The 20,857-nt window shown below is 41.0% G+C and overlaps 1 protein-coding gene across 6 annotated transcripts in view; it reads left to right on the forward strand.

The window, feature by feature from the left end:
• Positions 1 to 20,857, forward strand: part of FGFR3 (fibroblast growth factor receptor 3) — a 118,733-nt gene that overhangs the window by 61,832 nt on the left and 36,044 nt on the right. For 5 of the 6 annotated variants that reach the window (XM_056554912.1, XM_056554916.1, XM_056554925.1 and 2 more), the window contains 2 exons: positions 1,646 to 1,699; positions 17,459 to 17,628. In XM_056554912.1, the coding sequence (XP_056410887.1) occupies positions 1,646 to 1,699; positions 17,459 to 17,628 (224 nt within the window). Of the gene's footprint in view, positions 1 to 1,645; positions 1,700 to 11,819; positions 11,928 to 17,458; positions 17,629 to 20,857 lie in introns of those variants that run through there. The other variant, XM_056554930.1, reaches the window with a different exon arrangement.

Raw genomic sequence — 20,857 nt, forward strand, 5'->3', positions numbered from 1 at the left:
TATCAGCGGTTGTAACAAAGGTCCCTAACAGAGCTCTACAATGCTGATGTGAGCATACACTTATAGCAACATTTTTTAGGAACTGCGAAGCTTAGTCAAAAAGTCAACTAGGCTTATTAGTGCATACTTCCTGCCCTAAATTATTCCCCATTTCTCCAGGTGGCAAGTTACATTAAAGTAATAGGAAACCACGAAACATGAAAAGATAATAGTTGTGAATGAAGTATAAACTGATAAAAAATAGTGTTTTGATCATGTAGATCCACTTAACCTGGGATCTACATGGGCGGTCCAACATAAGCATGCGTAGATATCGGTGATGAACTATGACCACTCACTGGACTTCTAAACTCAGAATGAGCAGAAGAATAAATGGCAATTACTACTGAATCTTTCCCCAAAATATTATATATCAATCTGCTCAGCTCCTCCTTCCCTATAACTTGCTGCCTGCAGATTTAAATAGACACTCTCATTAAAACTCATTTTTGCTATTGCACTTCTTATGGTAAATAAAAAAAATTCTATGTTTTTATTTTGTTTAAAAAAGCTGCCACTAGGTGTCTCCCTACTTGTCCAGAGCACATCCCCCCCCCCCCATCTCTTGCACAGACTTTGGACTTCCAAAATCAGGAAATGCTGTCTTTTGCCAATCATAGGTGTGCAGCCTTAGCCAATCATAGCTCATCTCACACACTGAACTGCTCTGGGCTGCATGTAGCAGAGTGAGGGAGGAAGTTCAAATTGTGTCACGCCTGCTGGGTAACACCCCTTTCCAGTCTGTGAATCTGAGCAGAAAATACAGAGCAGTATCAAGGCAGAAAAATAACAAATAATAAAATAAAGGCAGGGGGTGGTTTATGATGACAGGTACTCTTTAAGTGCTTATTTAACTTGATGGGTTTCAATTAATCTGGCAGGGAATTGCTGATAGGCTTGCAGGCAGTATAGAGGAATTGATCAAAACCATTAAAGTGTACCTGTCAGATCACCCAAAAAAAAATGTTATATGTTGCTCAGTATCTCATCCTGATCATTTACATGTAATCTTTATGTGTCTATGCCCAATATTTCTCTTAGAATTCACTTTATTTACTTGGAGTGATTGCAAAGTGAAAGTACTTTTCATTTACAGCAGGGGGCGGGTCCTCACTGTGACCATTCCCCCTCCCTTCTCTCCACACAGCAGACAGTAAGGGAGCCGATAGTAGTGTGCTTCTGTCCCTCCCCCCTTCTCTCCACACAGCAGACAGTAAGGGAGCCGATAGTAGTGTGCTTCTGCCCCCCCCCCCTCCCCCTCACCCCCTTCTTTCCACAGGAGCACACAAGCGGCAGCAGCTTTAGACCTGCAGACCTGTCTATCATGAAGTGGGTCCATGACGTAGGTAATGACAAGTGGACACAGCAGGACTAGTATGTATCCCAGGAGGCGGAGGGGGGGCAGTTCTTTGACTGGTTTTATCAGTATAAAATACAGAATTTTTATTTTTTATTTTTTTATGAAAGCAATTTCAAAACCTGTTGGTTTTGCATCCTTTAAAACATATCAAAAGTTTTTTATATCTACCATTCTCTAAAAATGTTTTTGATAACTTTGATTTCTTCCTAAAATTTATTTTTAATTGCTTGTCCTTCTTTCTCATAGACATGCCGTCTTCTGGTGATGATGAAGATGATGATGAAGAAGCTGAGGAAAGAGGTAACGTTACATTTTTACATCATTATTATTATTATTATTGTTGTTATATTTTTTTTTTTTTTTTTTTTATCCACCTTTCCTTGTACAGCATATCAAACTACCCCTCTGACATAATGAGGATGGGTGATCTAACCATGTTTGTCATTTGAGCCATGCAAATGTATTTGTGGGAAAAGCTGCTATTTTTGCTAGAAGGTAATAAATAGGATTTAACAACAGTTGCACTATTTTCCAAAAGATCAATCTACCATAACATCTACAAAGGGGTTAAAAGGGTTATCACATAAGAATAACCCCCCAGTTAATAATTTTTTCTAGATTTCCATTTTGCTATCTATATTTTAAAATAATCCTTAAATCTTGCAGTTTATATTCTTGCCACTAAGCCTAAAACTAAGCTGGTCCTTCCGGTTATGTAGAGATCATTACCTAAAAGTCTCCTCCTTATCATTACATATAGGATTACAGTGAAAGGTGACAACAGTGAATAGATACAAAGGTACACATAACTTTTTTGTTCACAGATCAGCCTTTCTCTCCCTGTATATTGACCTCAAAAGTTAACGAAGCATGCTCAGACCCCTTTCCCATTTTTCTAAATGGGACAGCTTAGTCAATTGTTGCCGATTTCCATTGGGCCTGCTGTAAATCATCTTTAAATGCTGTTAAAAGCAGCTCAGGCACGATGGCTGCCCCCATAATAATGTAAAAAAAAAAAAAAAATAATAACAATTAGAATCTAGAAACGCATTACAAAAAAAATGTCTCCGTATCTGACTCTAATCAGTAAAAAAAATACAATCAAATAAAAATTCTGTAGATTCCTTAAAGCTTCTTTTTGACACTTTGGAATTTATTCGTGACTGTCTATGGGCTGAGACTCCTACAAGTCATTTTTTAAATAGCTCCTTAGTCTGCTTTACTTGAGGATGACCAAAAAGGGACAGACATCTGATTTCTCTTTAGTTATTTGACTTCGACATCTGATTCTTATGGTATATCTAGGTGATACACCACTAAAATACTTTTTCCCCTTTTAAAGGGGTACTCATAAGATGTCTTATCGTGGGTGTCCGGCTTTCACACCCCTCCCATAGTCTTGCATTGATGGGGCATGGCCGTGACCTCACGAGTGTGTCCCAAGCCTCCGCCCCCGCATCACCAGTCATCCGGCACGGAATGAAGTTTGCTCTGTGTATCGGATGTCTGGGGTGCCGCAGCCGAGATCGCGGGGGTCCCAAACGGAAGGACACCCGCGATCAGACATCTTATCCCTTATCCTTTGGATAGGGGATAAGATGTCTAGGGGCGGAGTACCCCTTTATGTGCAAAAATGGAAAATGAATATTCGCGGCATTGAGCAATTCTAAATATCTTTCCATGACTGTATTAAACATACATTTATATCATGTACCTTTTGTGTATGTTTGTAATGGCACAATTCCCTCTTGCAGCGCGGCGAATGCCGGCTGACGCGACAAGACATTGGATTTTCTACCTGTATTTACAGACTTGTGGTGGTTTGGCTGGGAATATCATACAAATCATACACAGATGTTGTAATGTATTCAGCTTTTAAAGCAAAATATTTCTTCTGCTAGCCCTTGAGATCCACAGGCACAGATCCATGTACAATATCATCTGTGTGTAATTTAAGTTATTCCCACAACAAGACGGCGCTCGTGGGTTCAGCAGATGAAAACTATATTGTGGCGCTTTATGAGATGTTTCCTTGTTAATGGAGGAAATGTATAGAAAGGTGATCACAATGTCCAATTCTGTTTATTAACTGTTCACAGTATCCAAAAACAGATCATTGACCATAACAGGAATTTCCCCCAAAATTTTTAAAAGTGTCTAAAACTTAGGCATTTCTAATTTGTGTTTGCAAGTCGAGTGGCAAATATCTTGGCTACGATTAAAGCTCTTATTGGGGGTTGTCTCACCCATATTTTATTATTTCATAATGTTCAAAAGCCAATTTGGGTTATCTTATCAGAGAAATTTTTAAGGTAGGACCCACCGCAGTGATCACTTGATTGTCTTGTGTTGGCCATACATAGCACCTCTTCATTGTCTTGTGTCCACCTCAGTGGGAACTGGCCATACATAGCACCTCTTTATTGTCTGCAGTCCACATCAGTGGGAACTGGCCATACATAGCACCTCTTCATTGTCTTTAGTCCATCTCATTGGGAATTGGCCATAAAGAGCACTTCTTTCATTCTGGGCCCATAAGAATTTCTTTTGAGGCAAATAAAGACACAACAAAGAGGTTCACAAATTTAAGTAGCAAAATAAGCAGCAACATGAACCTTTTTCCAAAAAGAGCTCTTGGAGCAATTAACATGCATAATATTGTTAGATTGGAGTCCATCAAACATGCTTGGTAATGGGAAACCATGGTGTGGGCTAGGAGAAACCCAACTTTTTAAAGGATCCAGTAGTCCCTTGAACTCTGAATCATAGTAGGTTGACCGTTCCAAAAATTAAGAATGTTCATAACTATGGGCAGCTTAACATGCAAAAAAGGTAGACAAATAGGTAGAAAAACCACAGAATGGATAGGGTTAAGCATAAGGTTTGATTGGCAGTCATCCGTCAAGGCATACCAAAATATTTTTGAACTGTAAATCACTTTTTTAGTTGTACATTTTATCTCGCAAAAGCATTCCTTGCTGGATACTTACTATTAAAACAAAATCCGGCACGTATCTCTGGTCATAACTTTTATTCCAGCACGTCTCTTACGGAGCGAGGCAGCCAGCAATTGTGGCTTGGATGGTGCCAGTCCTTGCCATCAGTGATGACGTGTGGTTTTTGGAGAACCGTTCATTTGCTAAGAACCTCCTGATCTGACACAATTGAACATTTTCTGCTGCAGTAACCAAAAGAATTCCGTGGGCTGCCTCTTACACTGGCCCCTCTTGTTTTACTCACTGAATTTTACTGACAAGTTTTTACCTGAAATATAAAGCAGACGCTGGATGTAAGGTGAAACATTGTTATGGGTCAGCATTTTTGGGATTTTCTTTTTAATTTTTTGGAAATATTTTAAAATAACTGTTTTCGGAACATTTTGTCTAGTACAGTTGCTGGTCAGTAGTCTCTGGGTTGTATGCCGCTCAGCAATGGGGCCTACCTGCCCTTCTTGATTCTAAAAGGTGATGTGAAGAGTTACTTAAACCACATCCCTAGAGATCTTTTTTCAGTATTAAAGGTCATGTATGCATTTAAAAAAAAAAAATCTGGCTGCTTTCTTCCAGACTCTGCCATTTTTTTTAAAGGGTAGTCTTAAAAGTTTTTTACCATCCACAAGATAGGGGATAAGTAGCTGATTGTGGGGGTCCTACCATTGTGTCCCCTGGAGGTCCCAATTCCTCATAATGAATAGGGGGGTTCTCGTTTTTGTTCCAGCAATCGGACCCCCACGGATCAACAAGTTATGTTATCTATGGCATAAGTTTATTCTATAAATGTTATTGTGAGCTACCTAGAATAATATTTTTAATGGGCACTGTCACTTGAAAAAAATATTTGACATATTCTAAAGGCATAACAAATGTTTTGATTGATCGGAGTCTGTCATGCCCCACCTTCTCAATGCAAGTCTATGGGAATGGGCGTGGTGGCCGTCACGCCCCCTCCCATAGACTTGCATTGAGAGAGCGGGGTGTTATGTCACGAGGGGGCGGATCCATGTTGTCACGATACTCCGTACCCTGCATCACCCGATCCTAGCTCTGTGCAGCTGAGAAACGGGGGTGTTGCAGGAGAGATCGTGGGGGTCCCCAATAGCGGGACCCCTACGATCAGACATCTTATCCTCTATCCTTTGGATAGGGGATAAGATGTTTAGTGGCAGAGTACTCCTTTAAAGGGGTACTACTGTGCTGACAACTTATCCCCTATCTAAAGGATAGGGGATAAGTTGCTTGATCGCACGGGGTCCCGCCGCTGGGGACCCCCGCGATCTTGCACGCAACACCCCGCTCTCATCAGGCCCCGGAGCGAACATCACTCCGGGTCTGATGACTGCCGATCACGGGGCTGGAGACTTACATTGAGGGGGCAGAGCCGTGATGTCACGCTCCGCCCCCTCAATGTAAGTCTATGGCAGGGGGCGAGACAGCTGTCTCGCCCCTGCCATAGACTTGCATTGAGGGGGCGAAGCGTGATGTCACAGGGGGGCGGAGCTGTGACATCACTATCACCGACCCCGTCATCAGACCCGGAGCGGATGTTCGCTCCTGGGCCTGATGAGAGCGAGATGCTGCGTGCGAGATCGCGGGGGTCCCCAGCGGCAGGACCCTGCGCGATCAGGCAACTTATCCCCTATCCTTTTATATAGGGGATAAGTTGTCAGCACGGTAGTACCCCTTTAAGTACTCAGATTAAAACTCTCTCTTATTTACTCCTGCTATAATTGTTCAAGATGGCAGGAGTAAATAAAGACATGTACCCAACTTATAGCAAATGCCCCTTCAGCCAGTCACTGGCCACAGCATTGACTCAGGAAAATTCTTATCAGGAATAATTGTTATATGTTAAGGTTTTCATATTTTTTATTTTTTTTATTCAAAAACTTTTAAATGTCCCCCATAATGTTTTGAAATTGGTGTTGACTCACTGTTTTTGATCATATGTGGTGGTCTTGGAAGCCATAGTCTGACATTAAGCCTATTTGGGTGCTGTCCTTTTTGGAATAACACAAGTGTATATGAAAATTTCTAGGCACTTCAAGCCTGGTTTGTTCTAAGTGACGGGAAAAGGACTGTCTGCTTTTATAATTCGAAGCTTCTGCCAGATATGGCTACGGCCAAATGCTCTGAACATTCTGTTAAGGTGCAGTTAATGTCTGTACTGGAAGATGCTCATTTTACAACTTATGCAGAAAAGCTTCTTGCATTATCATCTTTACTACCTGGTTTCTTCACCTCAGCTGCTTTCTGTGTTATCGAAATAAAGATTGAGTATATAAATTGGCCCTAAAAAATTTTTAAATTGCAAAAAAAATATTGCCGGTTACTTTGCCTTGGGGTTGTCACACACAGCCCAGTTTGTCTATCTCACGCATGTGCTTAGACCAATAGGTCTATATCAGTATGTATACTGTACAGAAAACTGTAGAACCCAGAGGAAACCCATGCAGACAAGGAGCTTTTAAAGGGGTACTCCACCCCTAGACATCTTATCCCCTATCCAAAGGGACCCCCGCAATATAGCATGCAGCACCCACCTGTATCTGCTTCCGGCAGCGCTGGAGGTTCTGGCTCCCAACCACAGGAACAGAAGATCGTGAAGTCACCACTCAGCCCCCATGTGACGTCACGCCCCGCCCCCTCAATGCAAGTCTGTGGGAGGGGGCGTGACGGCTGTAGCATGCAGCACCCACCTGTATCTGCTTCCGGCAGCGCTGGAGGTTCTGGCTCCCGACCACGGGAACGGAAGATCGTGATGTCACGACTCCGCCCCCATGTGACGTCACGTCCCGCCCCCTCAATGCAAGTCTATGGGAGGGGGCGTGGCGGCTGGCATGCCCCTCCCATAGACTTGCATTGAGGGGGCGGGGCGGAGTCGTGACGTCACGATCTTTCCTTGGATAGGGGATAAGATGTCTAGGGGTGGAGTACCCCTTTAAGTTTTCATGCAGGTTATCCTGACTTAAATCTAGGACCCCATGATGACTACTGCATTCAATAACATCATTGCCAAGTTTTTTTGGCGATTATGTGGTTATGTGGACATCTACCCTTTTTTAGCCGATGCCTATTCCACATATGAGGCCCAATGGAAGATCACTTAGTACGGGCCAGTCCTACCATGCATATACCGTAAATAGAAGCCTATCTTGTGACATCCACAACCCTGTGTTGTGGTCTAATGCAGAGAATTTTGCTCCTACAAAAATGTAGTACGATTTATTTTTTTCCTTCAGTTTTTTTTTTTTATTCGTAAGGAAAAATGTTTCCAACAAATAGCCTAATATATAATATTTACAGGTAAGTATATTATAGTTATGCTTAACCAAAGGCCTGAAAAATATTTAAGAATAGAAAAATCTATAATACGTTCCGAGGCTGAAGCGCAGAAGTCGTTTCTCCATTACAGAGGACCGTAGGTCAGCAGTTCAAGTGATTGATAACATGTATTTAGTGTCACAGCAGAGGAAAAAAAAATATCTAATTTCTTCCAGCAGTGTGTGAATACGTTTTTTTTTTTTTTCTGCGGTAATATTGTGTCCTTTCTTAAAGGTATATTCCACTGCGGTTTATAAAAATAAAATCTATGTATTGGAAACCTATGAAGTGATTTACGGCTTATTTAACATTGAACCAGAGCCCAGAATCCTCATCGGTTACAGTTTGTCTTGATATAGACTTAACTTTTCACAAGTTTCAGATTACAGATTAAAATTTATTCCCTTTTTCAGAGGTCTATAAAACTTTGTTTCCAGTGAGGAGACGCGGATTTAAGTGGTGATTTGATGGTTGGAACGGAGTTTGGAGAGTCTGATAAGTCATTTTAAGTGCAGTAACTCTACTATATGAGACATGTCTTGTCTCTAAATTAGGTCTAGGCTGACTACGCTACAAAAAATTATTTTCCCCTAAAACTAAGAAAAACGACTGAATCTTCTTTTCTCAAGTTCTTAGAAATTGTAAGACATATTGGTTTCTTAGAAATATTGCCTCAGTGTTGGATAAATCCCAGGAGCCTGGTAGCCAAGGCTATTAGGAATATTTTTTAAGCGGATTAAAAAAAACTTATCTGCTTTTTTCCAAAAACAGTGCAATAGCTGTCTTTAAGACAGACGTAAAAAAAAGATACCGGAGTATGTTTGATGAAACAGTCTTACTGTGAAACGCGTTGCATCATGGGATCCCTTCAGTTTGTGTGTCCAGCGCCTCTGAATCCCGTTGATATGTTGGAGGAAACCTTTGGTTTTACATAGCTGTCTTTAGGTTATGTGTGGTATTACAACTCTGCTTCAGTTGTACTGTGCTGCAATACCACAGATAAACTGAGGACAAGAGTGGTGCCGTTTCTGAAAAAACCTTGAGGGCTGGGTTGTTTTAGAAGACAAGAACAATCACAGCTTGAATGTATCTAGGACTTCCAAACTGTACGAATATGTCCGACATCGGAGTACTAATTCCGAGCCGCTTCACATTCCACATAGTCTCCATTAATATCTAAAGCTGTAGCTCTACTTTTTTTCAGGTGGTTGTTTTCAGTTTCCTTCGACCGCCGTAGTTCTTGCACCCTACATTTTTTTTGGAACCAACGATAGCCACCTGTTCTTCAGTGGTGGCAATAATTATAGGATTCTAGTCAACCAAAGCATTAAAACTGTAATGGAGTCCTATTGTAGCTGCCAAATTCTGAGGGGCTTAACATGTAATTACATAGTGCCTCCCAAAGTATTTGGCAAACAGCTTGGAATACTTCTAAAACAACAAAGGTGTATCTGTACACTGTGTGGACATTTTATTTATCAGTATTTCTTAGTAGATTGGATTGTGTTAAAGAGTTTCCCTCACTACAAAAAGTATCATTGGGTCCTCCTTGCTTATAGCCCGAAAAGAATTGTCATTCAGCTCCCCTAGACCCAACAATGGAATTTCTACCGAACTATACAGCAAAACAAAGATGGCAGGTTTTAAGGGTCTTGGTGGTTATTTCATAATTTTGTGATTTCTTACAAAAGCTCTTTAATATTGCTGAGAACTAAGTACACGCAGGTTCTCGAGACCTAAAATCCATTTCTCCACCCCAGTGCCGTAGATAATCTGGCTTTTTCCAGGGGCCATAGGCTAATCCCAGACCTGCTTTCAGCGCCGTCCTCAGTGATTTTCAGTTTTTCACAGATAAAGTAAAGGAACTCGAGTCTGTGATTCAAGTACAAAGAAAACCATTACTGTCATTCTGCGGAGCCGAGTTTGTCTCACGTGGACGGAGTTGGCAGTGTTCCTTGGCGTTGACAGACAATTACTTTCTAAATGTAGCAGTCAAATTGTAAAAAGTTAGCAATGGTTCAGCAGGGACCCACTTTTGGCCTGTCGCTGCTTGTCTGGATCGCTGGGGGGAAAAAAATGAGCCGCACTGCCAAAACATCTGCTTATTACCATTGGCATTATTAGAGTTTATTTTCAGATAGATGAGCGTTTTAAGGTGGCCAAAAAACTGCTGATCTCATTTCGGCTACTGCAGAGATGTCATTTTATCTGATACTTTCTTTGTTGTGCGTAGTGTATCTATTAGAATATATTATATATATATTTTATATTATAATTCCATATTTTTTTTGTTTGCACATCTAATTAGTTTCTTACAATACTTTTTCATCAGAATATATAATATATTTATCTTTTTTTATTGTACTGTATATCCCTATTATGTGCTTGTTTAGTGTTTGCACAACTACCGTATATACTCGAGTATAAGCCGACCTGAATATAAGCCGAGGCCCCTAATTTCACCCCAAAAACCCAGGAAAAGTTATTGACTCGACTATAAGCCTAGGAAGTACATCATCCCCCCCCCCCCCTGTCATCATCCAGACCCCCGTCATTAATACCCCTGTCATCATCACCCTGTCATTTTCACCCCCGTCATCATCACCCCATCATCATCACCCTGTCATTACCCCCCCCCCCCCTTCATCATCACCGCCTGCTCTTCTCCACTCGCTCCGGGCCGGCCCCGGACTAGTGACGTTGCCTTGACAATGACGCAGCAGACGTCCTTGCGCATGAACGTCCCTGTGCGTCGTCGTCAAGGCAACGTCACTAGTCCGGGGCCGGCCCGGAGTGGAGAAGATGGCCTCCCGGTGAAAATGTGCAGCCCGGAACGACTACCCCCTCCCCACCGGATGGTCCCTGCAGCATAGATGGCCCGGACAAGCTCACCCTTCCTTCCCACCGAGGGGAGGTGAGTAGAAAACTAAAGGGGGGGTCTGGATGATGACAAAGGCCCGCACAGTGGTCTTCAACCTGCGGACCTCCAGATGTTTCAAAACTACAACTCCCAGCATGCCCGGACAGCCGATGGCTGTCCGGGCATGCTGGGAGTTGTAGTTTTGTAACATCTATAGGTCCGCAGGTTGAAGACCACTGATGAAGGGATTGACAGGCGGAGAGTTCACTCGAGTATAAGCCAAGGGGGCATTTTCAGCATGAAAAATCGTGCTGAAAAACTCGGCTTATACTCGAGTATATATGGTAATTCGTTTCTTTTGATACTTTTTTTATTATAGAAATGAATTATAAAAATGATTTATTATTGATAATTCAAGGTAGTTATGTGCTAGGTACTGGAACAGATGACGTCATCAATAACTGTTCCTGCTCTGAACCAACTTCTAGTATTGTATGTACAATAGATAATGTGTTTAGCTTAGGTATAATTTTATTTTTTTTTCCCCTGAAAAAAGTTAACTATTATTGCTTGACTGTAAGTTGTATGGAGTTATATGTAATAGTATTTGTTCACCATTGTGTTGATGATTTAGCTATTCTATTGTGTCATAGGAGCAAAAATAAATAAAAAATTTAAATGGAGTGCCGGATCTGTCAGATGACTGACACCAGAGGTGCCTGACAGACCCCGATGACGTATTGTAGGGTCAGTCAGCTTGTGTCTGGTGTCTTGATTATTTTGAAGGGAAGAAGTTGATATTCTACCCGTTCAAATATGATGCAATCTGTGACTGAGGCTCTAAATACAGCTCCCAAAACGCGTGTGAATTTAAACTCTGAAAAAAAGATCTTTCATCCAACTATTGGCTGAAAAATAGTTTCTTCCCACAATTTAGTACTACATTAGTTGTAAAAAATAAAAATGGATGGCCTGTAATCTAATGTGTATGGTTATTTACCTCAATTACAGATCTGTACAACCTCCTGAGATAATTACATAGGGGGAGACTTCTCAAAACCTGTCCAGAGGAAAAGTAGATGAGTTGCCCATAGCAACCAATGAGATCGCTTCTTTCATTTTCTAGAGACCTTTTCAAAAATGAAAGAAGCGATCTGATTGGTTGCTATGGGCAACTCAGCAACGTTTCCTCTACACAGGAATTGATAATTCTCTTCTATGGGAGCGCTAAAAAGACCGGAGTACAGCACTCAGACATCATCGGTGCTCCCATAGAAATGAATGGAGCCCATGCCATCTACCGATAGACGACTCACGCTACTCCTGGAGATGGCGGGTGGTCCCAGCGGTCAGCTACTTATCCCCCCTACTGTGGATAGGGGATAAGTACATTTTTGCTGGAGTTCTCCTTTAAGGCTGGAATAAGACAAGAGTCCATCAAGTTTAACCTGTGTCCCTATTGTGTCCCTACTATGTAGATGCAGAAGCAGGCAAAAATCCCTTATGAGACTGATGCCAATTGCCATGTATATATATAGGGCTGCTATAACATTGGTAGAAGTATATTGAGCCATACTGTACATTGGCATGCATTAGATTTTATATGGAATATGCATGGGTTATTGATTTTATACATAGTACAAGTAACCCCCCCCCCCCCCCCGACATGCGATGGCCCTGACATATGATCAAATCGACATACGATGCTTTTATATGTCAGGGCCATCGCATTAACTGCTATCTGACAGCGCAAAATGCTTAAGCTACTGTCGGATAGCAGTTTAAGCATCCCGGACAGGTTCACTTACCTATCCCCGCTGCTCCGGGTCCACTTTGCGATCCTCCGGCATTTTCTGCATCTTCTCCGGGGTCCGGGCCTCTCTTTCCGGTGTCGTTATTACGTCGCTGCACACGCCGTCCCGGCGCCGCAACGTGATAACGTTACCAGAACGTGAGGCCCGGACACCGGAGAAGATGCAGAAAAAGTCTAAGGATCCCGAAGAAGACACCGGAGCAGCGGGACAGCATCGGGAGCGGTGAGGACACGGTCCGGAGTGGCGGGGACAGGTGAGTATAACTTCCTATACTTTACACTGCACGAATCCCTCAACATACGATGGATTCGACAAACGATGGGTCGTTTGTAACGAATTACCATCGTATGTTCAGGGACCACTGTATGTGGTATGTTCCATCATTTTAAGTGAACTTTTAAGGCAAATACCTCCATAATATGGTGCTGTATGGGAGGCCTTATATGGCAGCACGGGAGTCCCTATAGATTCATGGTATATGTGCTCTTTGGCCATGTGTCCTTTGATACAACCTAAAATTATGATTTAACCCTTAAAGGGGTACTCCAGGGAAATACCTTTTTCTTAAAATCAACTGGTGCCAGAAAGTTAAACAGATTTATAAATTACTTCTATTAGAAAATCTTAATCCTTCCCGTACTTATCAGCTGCTGTATGTTACAGACCTGACCATAGTGCTCTCTGCTGACACCTCTGGCCATTTCAGGAACTATCCAGAGCAGGATTGGTTTTGCTATGTGGATTTGTTCCTGCTCTGGACAGTTCCTGACATGGACAGAGGTGTCAGCATTGTGGTCAGATAGAAAAGAAATTCAAAAAGAAAATAACTTCCTCTGGAGCATACAGCAGCAGATAAGTACTGGAAGGATTAAGATTTTTAAATAGAAGTAATTTACAAATCTGTAACTTTCTGGCACCACTTGATTTTTAAAAAGATGTTTTCCACCGGAGTACCCCTTTAATCCTGAGATTTTGGCCCTTAGTGGTCAAAATCTCAGGTTAGATAAAACTACAAATCTTGGATCCTTTGGCCTGTTAACTCAATGGTCAAACAAATGTGAGATGGTAGTGTCTGGTTGTATAAGACTTACTATAAGAAGTTTTTCTTCTGTAGTATGGTCTTCCTTAGGATGTTGACTTTAGTTGTAAATATGTTTCAGATTACCCCCTCCACAAGAGGCGCTGTTACACTTATGGCATAAAAACAATATAAACATTGGGTCATGGAATTATGATTGGTAGTAAAATGGACCATTGAAATAATAGGACACGTTGTCCAAATGTGTCTGTGTCTCCTCGAGCTTACAGATGGTGTAGATTGAATGTCAAAGTGGTGAAGTGCCTTCGAAATATTTAGACTTCGAGTTCTCTGCGGCCATTTCTGCCATAGATCTTGATCTGCCTCTTGTTTTCTGAAGCAAAAGGGAACATGGCAGCTTGCCCAGCTCGCATATGCACTGGATTTGGACTTAATGTCTTATCCATTGATACTGTTGCTATCAACTAAACTACACCCATAGTCAGGTGTATTGTTACCTGTACGTGAACCATGCATAGTATTATTATAGCGGGTATTATGTTATTACAGTTGGTGCTCACGGAAGTAACCTATTTTATGTAACACAAAAAAAAGCAGACACTCATGTAGACGTATACCTGATACTTGACCATAGCAATCTGAAGGAAAGCGTCCATTGTTATCACTGCTGGCTGCATTCCTAAGCTGGAAATCTGGAATTCGGGGCTTCACACAAGTGGTTATAGTCCAACATTTGTATAGTCCAGTGGTCTTAAACTGTGGCACTTAAAGGGGTTATCCAGGAAAACTTTTTTTTATATATATATATAGATGAACTGGCTCCAGAAAGTTAAACAGATCTGTAAATTACTTCTATTAAAAAATCTTAATCCTTTCAGTACTTATGAACTGCTGAAGTTGAGTTGTTCTTTTCTGTCTAAATGCTCTCTGATGACACGTGTCTCAGGAACCGCCCAGTTTAGAAGCAAATCCCCATAGCAAACCTCTTCTACACTGTGCAGTTCCCGAGACAAGCAGAGATGTCAGCAGAGAGCACTGTTGCCAGACAGAAAACAACAACTCAACTTCAGCAGTTGATAATTATTGAAAGGATTGGGATTTTTTTAATAGAAGTCATTTACAAATCTGTTTAACTTTCTGGAGCCAGTTCATATAAAAAAGAAGAAAAAAGTTTTTTTCCTGGAATACCCCTTTTAAGATGTTGCAAAACTTCAACTCCCAGCATGCCCGGACAGCCTCAGGCTGTCCGGGCATGCTGGGAGTTGAAGTTTTGCAACATCTTGAGTGCCACATTTTGAGGCCACTAGTATAGTCTAAAGTGGTCGATCAGTGACCTTATCAATGTATAACTATTGTCATTAGATCATTTTTGACAACCCTTAAAGGGGTACTCCGGTGAATAACTCTGATTCCAGAAAGTTAAACAGATTTGTAAATTACTTCTATTTTAGGAACGGTCCAGGGTAAAAGGAAATCCCAATAGCGAACATATGCTGTTCTGGACAGTTCCTAAAATGGACAGAGATGTCAGCAGAGAGCACTGTGCTCGTGATGTCAGCAGACAGCTCGGTGTTTCAAAAAGAAAATAATTTCCGCTGTAGTATTCAGCAGCTAATAAGTACAGGAAGGATTAAGATTTTTTTTAAAAGAAGTAATTTACAAATCTGTTTAACTTTCTGGCACCAGTTGATTTAAAAAATAAAATAAAATAAAAAAAATAAAAGTTTTTCACCAGAGGGGTACTCGGGTGGAAAAAAAAAATCCTTTCAAATAAACTGGTTCCAGAAAGTTATACAGATTTGTAAATTACTTCTATTTTAAAAATCTTAATCCTTCCAGTACGTATCAGCTGTTGTATACTACAGAGGAAGTTCTTTTTCTTTTTGACATTTTTTTTTCTGCCTGACCACGGTGCTCTCTGCTAACACCTCTGTCCATGTCAGGAACTGTCCAGAGTAGGAACAAATCCCCATAGCAAACCATTCCTGCTCTGGACAGTTCCTGACATGGACAGAGGTGTCAGCAGAGAGCACTGTGGTCAGATTTAAAAGCAATTCAAAAAGAGAAGAACTTCCTCTGTAGTATACAGCAGCTCATAAGTACTGGAAGGGTTAAGATTTTTAAATAGAAGTAATTTACAAATCTGTTTAACTTTCTGTCACCAGTTGATTTAAAAAAAAAAAAAAAAAAAATGTTTTCCACCATAGTACCCCTTTAAACAATCACCCTATATGTAGGGCTGTAGTGGCTTGTCAAATACCAAAGGTTACTCTGGTGGGTTCACTCTCTGCCCTTTTTTGGAGCTCATATAGAGCCCATCACTTGCCACTTGGGGCAATTCGTGGGTATATTTGGTACAGTTTCTGTTTAGATAGTAGTCCCTTAAACATTTCCCCAAGTGGTCCCAAGGAACCCTAGTCACACAATACCTATCTTAGTCTCCTGTGCCCTGTGAGACCTATAAGCACTGGCATCCGGTCCCTCTTCCCTGTATGTTTGGATGTTCACAGATAGCTGGGCCTTAGGTTTAAGTAAAAATTCCTCATTGTTCTGGCGAAACTATAATATTTGTCATCTTGCGTGCTATCGATCTGAAAATCGAGCTGCCTTGTGCCAATATTGTCCTTAGGCGTTGACTTTGTCAATGCTGCACTGTAAATAAAAACTAATGATAAGGCGTATGGGTTGTGTCACTTCAGTGCTGTAATCCAAGAGTATACATACTGGAGGTGAGATTACGCTGGCAGGTCAATATTTGTACCATTTGCATACGCTCGGCTTTATTCCACTAATGCTTTGTCATTTTTCTTTTTCATTGACTTACGTCCTTTTTTTTTTTTTGTGCTTTGGGAGATCGTAGCTTTGGAATTCATTACGTCACCATTTAGATGACATACATTTTTTTACTATGTTGTATCAGAACGGAACTAATGACTTCAATGGCACCCACTAAATGGCCCCTAAGGTACCCATTGGGGACCAGGAGAAGTTCCACCTTATCTCCTTGCAAACATTATTATTCCTTTCACACTATTAATTCATCCATTTTAAAGATCCGTTATAATGTTCCGTTATGAAAACCCTGAAAATCGGCGGTTACAAAATCCCATTATAGTCTATGGGATTATTACATTATCCGTTTTAACCAGTCATAGCCCGTTAATAGTGCATGCACTATTTCTCCCGTTACTTTCTCCCGTCACAAAATAATGTCCGTTATTAATAACGGGCTATGACTGGTTAAAATGGATAAAGTAAAAATCCCATAGACTATAATGGGATTTTGTAATGGCCGTTTAACGGCGGGTTTTCAGGGTTTTCATTACGGAACATTATAACGGATCTTTAAAACTAATGAATGTATAGTGTGAAAGGGGCCTTATTCCTAATCAGAGCTACAGGACTAGACACTCTCTCTTTTTTTTGGACCTGCTAAATGTATGAAAGAGGTTCCCACACGATAAAAGGCATATCTGCCTGGATATTAGTCCTTTATGAGAATCTGGTTAAGAGGCATCATTGCTCTAGTAATTCAGCATTATTGGGTCCTCATGTTAGTCCCCTATTCTATTGACTTAGTCCTTTTTAGCACACAGTACTTACTGACCCCTTCCCTCCTGCGTGTGGTAGCCACAGGCCCCCGCATCCAGGCAGAGATTTATTAGAGACCATCTGGCTGTATCCGTTCTATGGAAATTATGTAGGCAACCAATTCTTTTTAAAGGGGTTGTCCAGGATTAGAAAAACCTTTTTTTCCAGAAATGGGTCCACTCCTGTTTATGGGTTGTGTCTGGTATTATAGCTCAACTACATTAAAGTGTGTGGCGGCGAGCTGCAATACCCAATGCAACACTGTTTTTTGAAGAAAACAGCCAAGTTTTACCCTGCAACTTAATTTGAGATATCAAAGTAAAGCATAAGACCTAAGAGAGGAAGTACCCTCAAATGTTGGAATATTGACCCCATATTCATATCAAAAATCAGTTTAAATAAAAAATAAATAAAAAAAAATTCTCTTTTTCACAGAGCCACCATACTGGACCCAACCAGAAAAAATGGAGAAGAGGCTTCTTGCAGTTCCAGCTGCTAGCACTGTCCGGTTCCGATGCGCTGCTGCTGGCAAACCCCATCCAAACATCTACTGGCTGAAAAATGGCAAAGAATTCAGAAGGGAACATCGCATAGGAGGAATCAAGGTAAATTTATGTGTACAGATTGCTTCATTGCCGCTAACCGCAATCATTTTCTCATTTTGCTGATTTGCATGTAGAATAGTGTCATCATGTGAAATATGCAAATACCTTGTTCAGGCTTTGATATCAGCTGGTACCTGCTTCCAGGTGACAATGGACCTTGGACTAGGCTGTAAATAATCCTTGTAGACAGACGTATGGTTTTCCTAAACCTCTAATATCTAATCTCCTTTTTTCAATCCCAATCTTAACACCACTAAAAATCTTCCCTATTTGACTTGCTCCACTAATCTGTTGCACATGATGTCGTTCTACCTCTAGAACAATAGTCACAGTCAAGTGGTGTGGTGTCCTGCATGTTTCCTAATGATAGGATGCTATACTCTTTATACATTACATGGCTTAAAGGGGTCCTGCAGCCAAAATGAAGTTATCCCCTATCTACAATAAAATTTTCCCCTATCGGACCTCTCCTCGAACTTTGGAATGGGACCCTGTCTCGCTCAGTGAGGAGTGCGTGTCATCTACTGCTAGATGGCTGGTACTCCATTCATTTCTTTGGGAGCATCAATGATGCCCGAGTGCTGGTCTCCCATAGAAATCAATGGAGCGAGTGCTGTCTTCTGCACGTGCTCCTCACTCAGAGCAGGTTCCCGTTCTGGAGATCGCGAGGGTCCCAGTGGTCGGACCCTCCCCATAATCCTCTACGATCGGACCCCCCCACAATAACTTATCCTGTGGATAGGTAATAAGTTAATTTTGGCTGCAGTAGGTCTTTAACCCCAGAATCGCTAGTCATTCTGGACATGTTGTATGTAGCAATTGCTTTCATGCATCTGATTTTTCCAATTACTCTGTCCTAATGGGGAGGGGTATCCAAATATAGATGCAGTCTTTCTGAAAGGGACCACATTTCTTCTGTTTTGCACTTTAAAGGGGTATTCCACATCCTCCATTGTGATCAGTAGGGGTCCCAGCAGTTGTGCCTATAAGCTTTGTGTCCCCTATCCTGCGGGAAAACGATAACTTGATTTTAAGGAATGAATTCCCTTTTAAAGCGTTACTGTCATCAAAAACTGGTCTACCTTAAGTCCAAGACCTGTAGACGAGTTAGTAACCTTTTTACTGATGCCATCAAAAAGTTTAAATAGCAAGGACTACATCTTTCAGTAGTCATTGAAGGCCGATTACTAAAGGCGCTCCCATTGGAAGAGTCCTTTGCCTTAATTACTTTTGCCCAGTTATAGAGAAAGAACACGTTCACGTTACCTATTTGTATGGCAGCGTTGGGTGAGTGTTCAATGGCAATATTTGGGCACTATCACAGTCTTTATTTGTTGGCCATATTGATAAAAGTGCCCAAGCACTTTCTGTCTGCCAACACCATAAATTCAGTCTGGCCAGTATCGAATGTCAACATTAGAAGACTAATGGGCTGTATATCTCCTAGCTGGATATAAATCCCCCTGTGGTTGTTGACTTGGATATATTTCTGTAATTTGATTTTTTTTGTTCAGGTCGTATATATTGGCTCAGCTAGTTGTTATGCCATTTTCCTTTTAGCGGTGTGTTGTGGTCACACTGAGAGCGCATTTTATCCGGGCTTATACTGTGATATTTTTCTACAAAGCCAAAAATTCATTCACATGCCACCTTGTGAGGTGACTGTAGATGGGAAAACTGGCGAACCTGGAATGTTCAGGTCAAAGTCTGGCCACATGACACACGTGATAACGAAAGTAGCTACATTGTATCCTGTGCCAGTAGACTTCACGTAATCCCTTGTGTACACATGAAGTGGAGCTGAGAAATGCATTACAACAAAAGGAGCAGGGAAGTATAAAACAAACTAAAATGTTAAAATTGGCCGTGCAGATATAAAAAAAAATGTGGTCTATCGGATACCAGCACTTTATGACCCCTAGAATATTTAAAGTGTCCTTGTTATTTAGAAAAACTTTTGACATGTCACGGAGACGTGTCAAAAGTTCTGATAAGTATGGGTCTCAGTGCTCAGACCCCCACCGATCAGAAGAATGAGCCAGGAGAAAAACGCTGTAGCTCACTTCCGTCCCCGTCTTGCACTGCTATCCTTAGGGGAGCAAACTTCTGGGTCAGGGTTCATCCAGGGTGATGTCCTCAGGTGCCATTGGCTATGACTAAGAATCTTTTGATTTAAAACGCATCAGACTAGTTTGCTTTTCCTGCAATTGATAGAGATCGCTACGAGCTGGGGAGTGAAGAATGCTTCTTTTGCTTGTTCTCCTATTTGGAAGGGGTCTCGGCACGGAGTCGCCAACCGATCTAAATTTTTTTTTTTTTATAAATGACAAGTTCACTTTAAAGAAAAATTCCAAATGTAATGGATGTACAGTGGTATAAAAACATTGCTGCTTTCTTCCAGAAACAGTGCCACACATGTGCACAGGTTGTGTGCGGTATTGCACCGTGACTCTATTACCTTGAAGTGGTATTCCTATAGAGATATATATATATATATATATATATATATATATATATATATATATATATATATATATATATTTACAATTATGAGGGAATGTTCATTAGTGAAAACAAAACAATATATGTATAATGTTAAAAAAACAAAAAAACTAATAAAATACTATCTATGAAATTCTTTTAAATTGTTTTTTATTTATGCATTTTTAGTTTTTGAATATTTTTGTGCCCTTTTCCCTTCCTAATTTTATTATGCACAAAATTGTGATGTTTTATGTCTCTCTTGTGTCACTCGGCTGCTTACAGTTTCACTACAAACTCCCCCTAGAATTGTTAGTTGTACTAGTCATGCACAGACGCTTATACTTTGTCAAAGGTATGCCTGGCAGCCATCACAGCCACAGAGGGTCTGACCTCCGGCATGTGACCTGTACCCTGACTGGGGGCATAAGTGACAGTGGTTATAGAAATGTTTTCTGTTTGCTTCTTGAAAGCAAAAGGAATGTGGAAACAAAGCCCTTTGTGACGGTGTCTATCTGTGAGTGAAAGAGAGGGCAAGAATAAGTAGTTTAACCTGGTATTGGTCTTTCAGACCAAGCATTAAAACTAGCCAAAATGTGTTATATTTACCAAATTCATATTTTTTATATATAATTTTTTGTTATAAAAAAGTGTGTGTGTGTGTGTGTGTGTGTGTGTGTGTGTGTATATACAAATAAATGTAAAAAAAAAATGTCATCCATTTATATAACAGTATCTGGATGTTCTC

The sequence above is a fragment of the Hyla sarda genome, chromosome 1 (assembly GCF_029499605.1).
Source record: "Hyla sarda isolate aHylSar1 chromosome 1, aHylSar1.hap1, whole genome shotgun sequence".
In the NCBI taxonomy this organism is placed as follows: Eukaryota; Metazoa; Chordata; class Amphibia; order Anura; family Hylidae; genus Hyla; species Hyla sarda.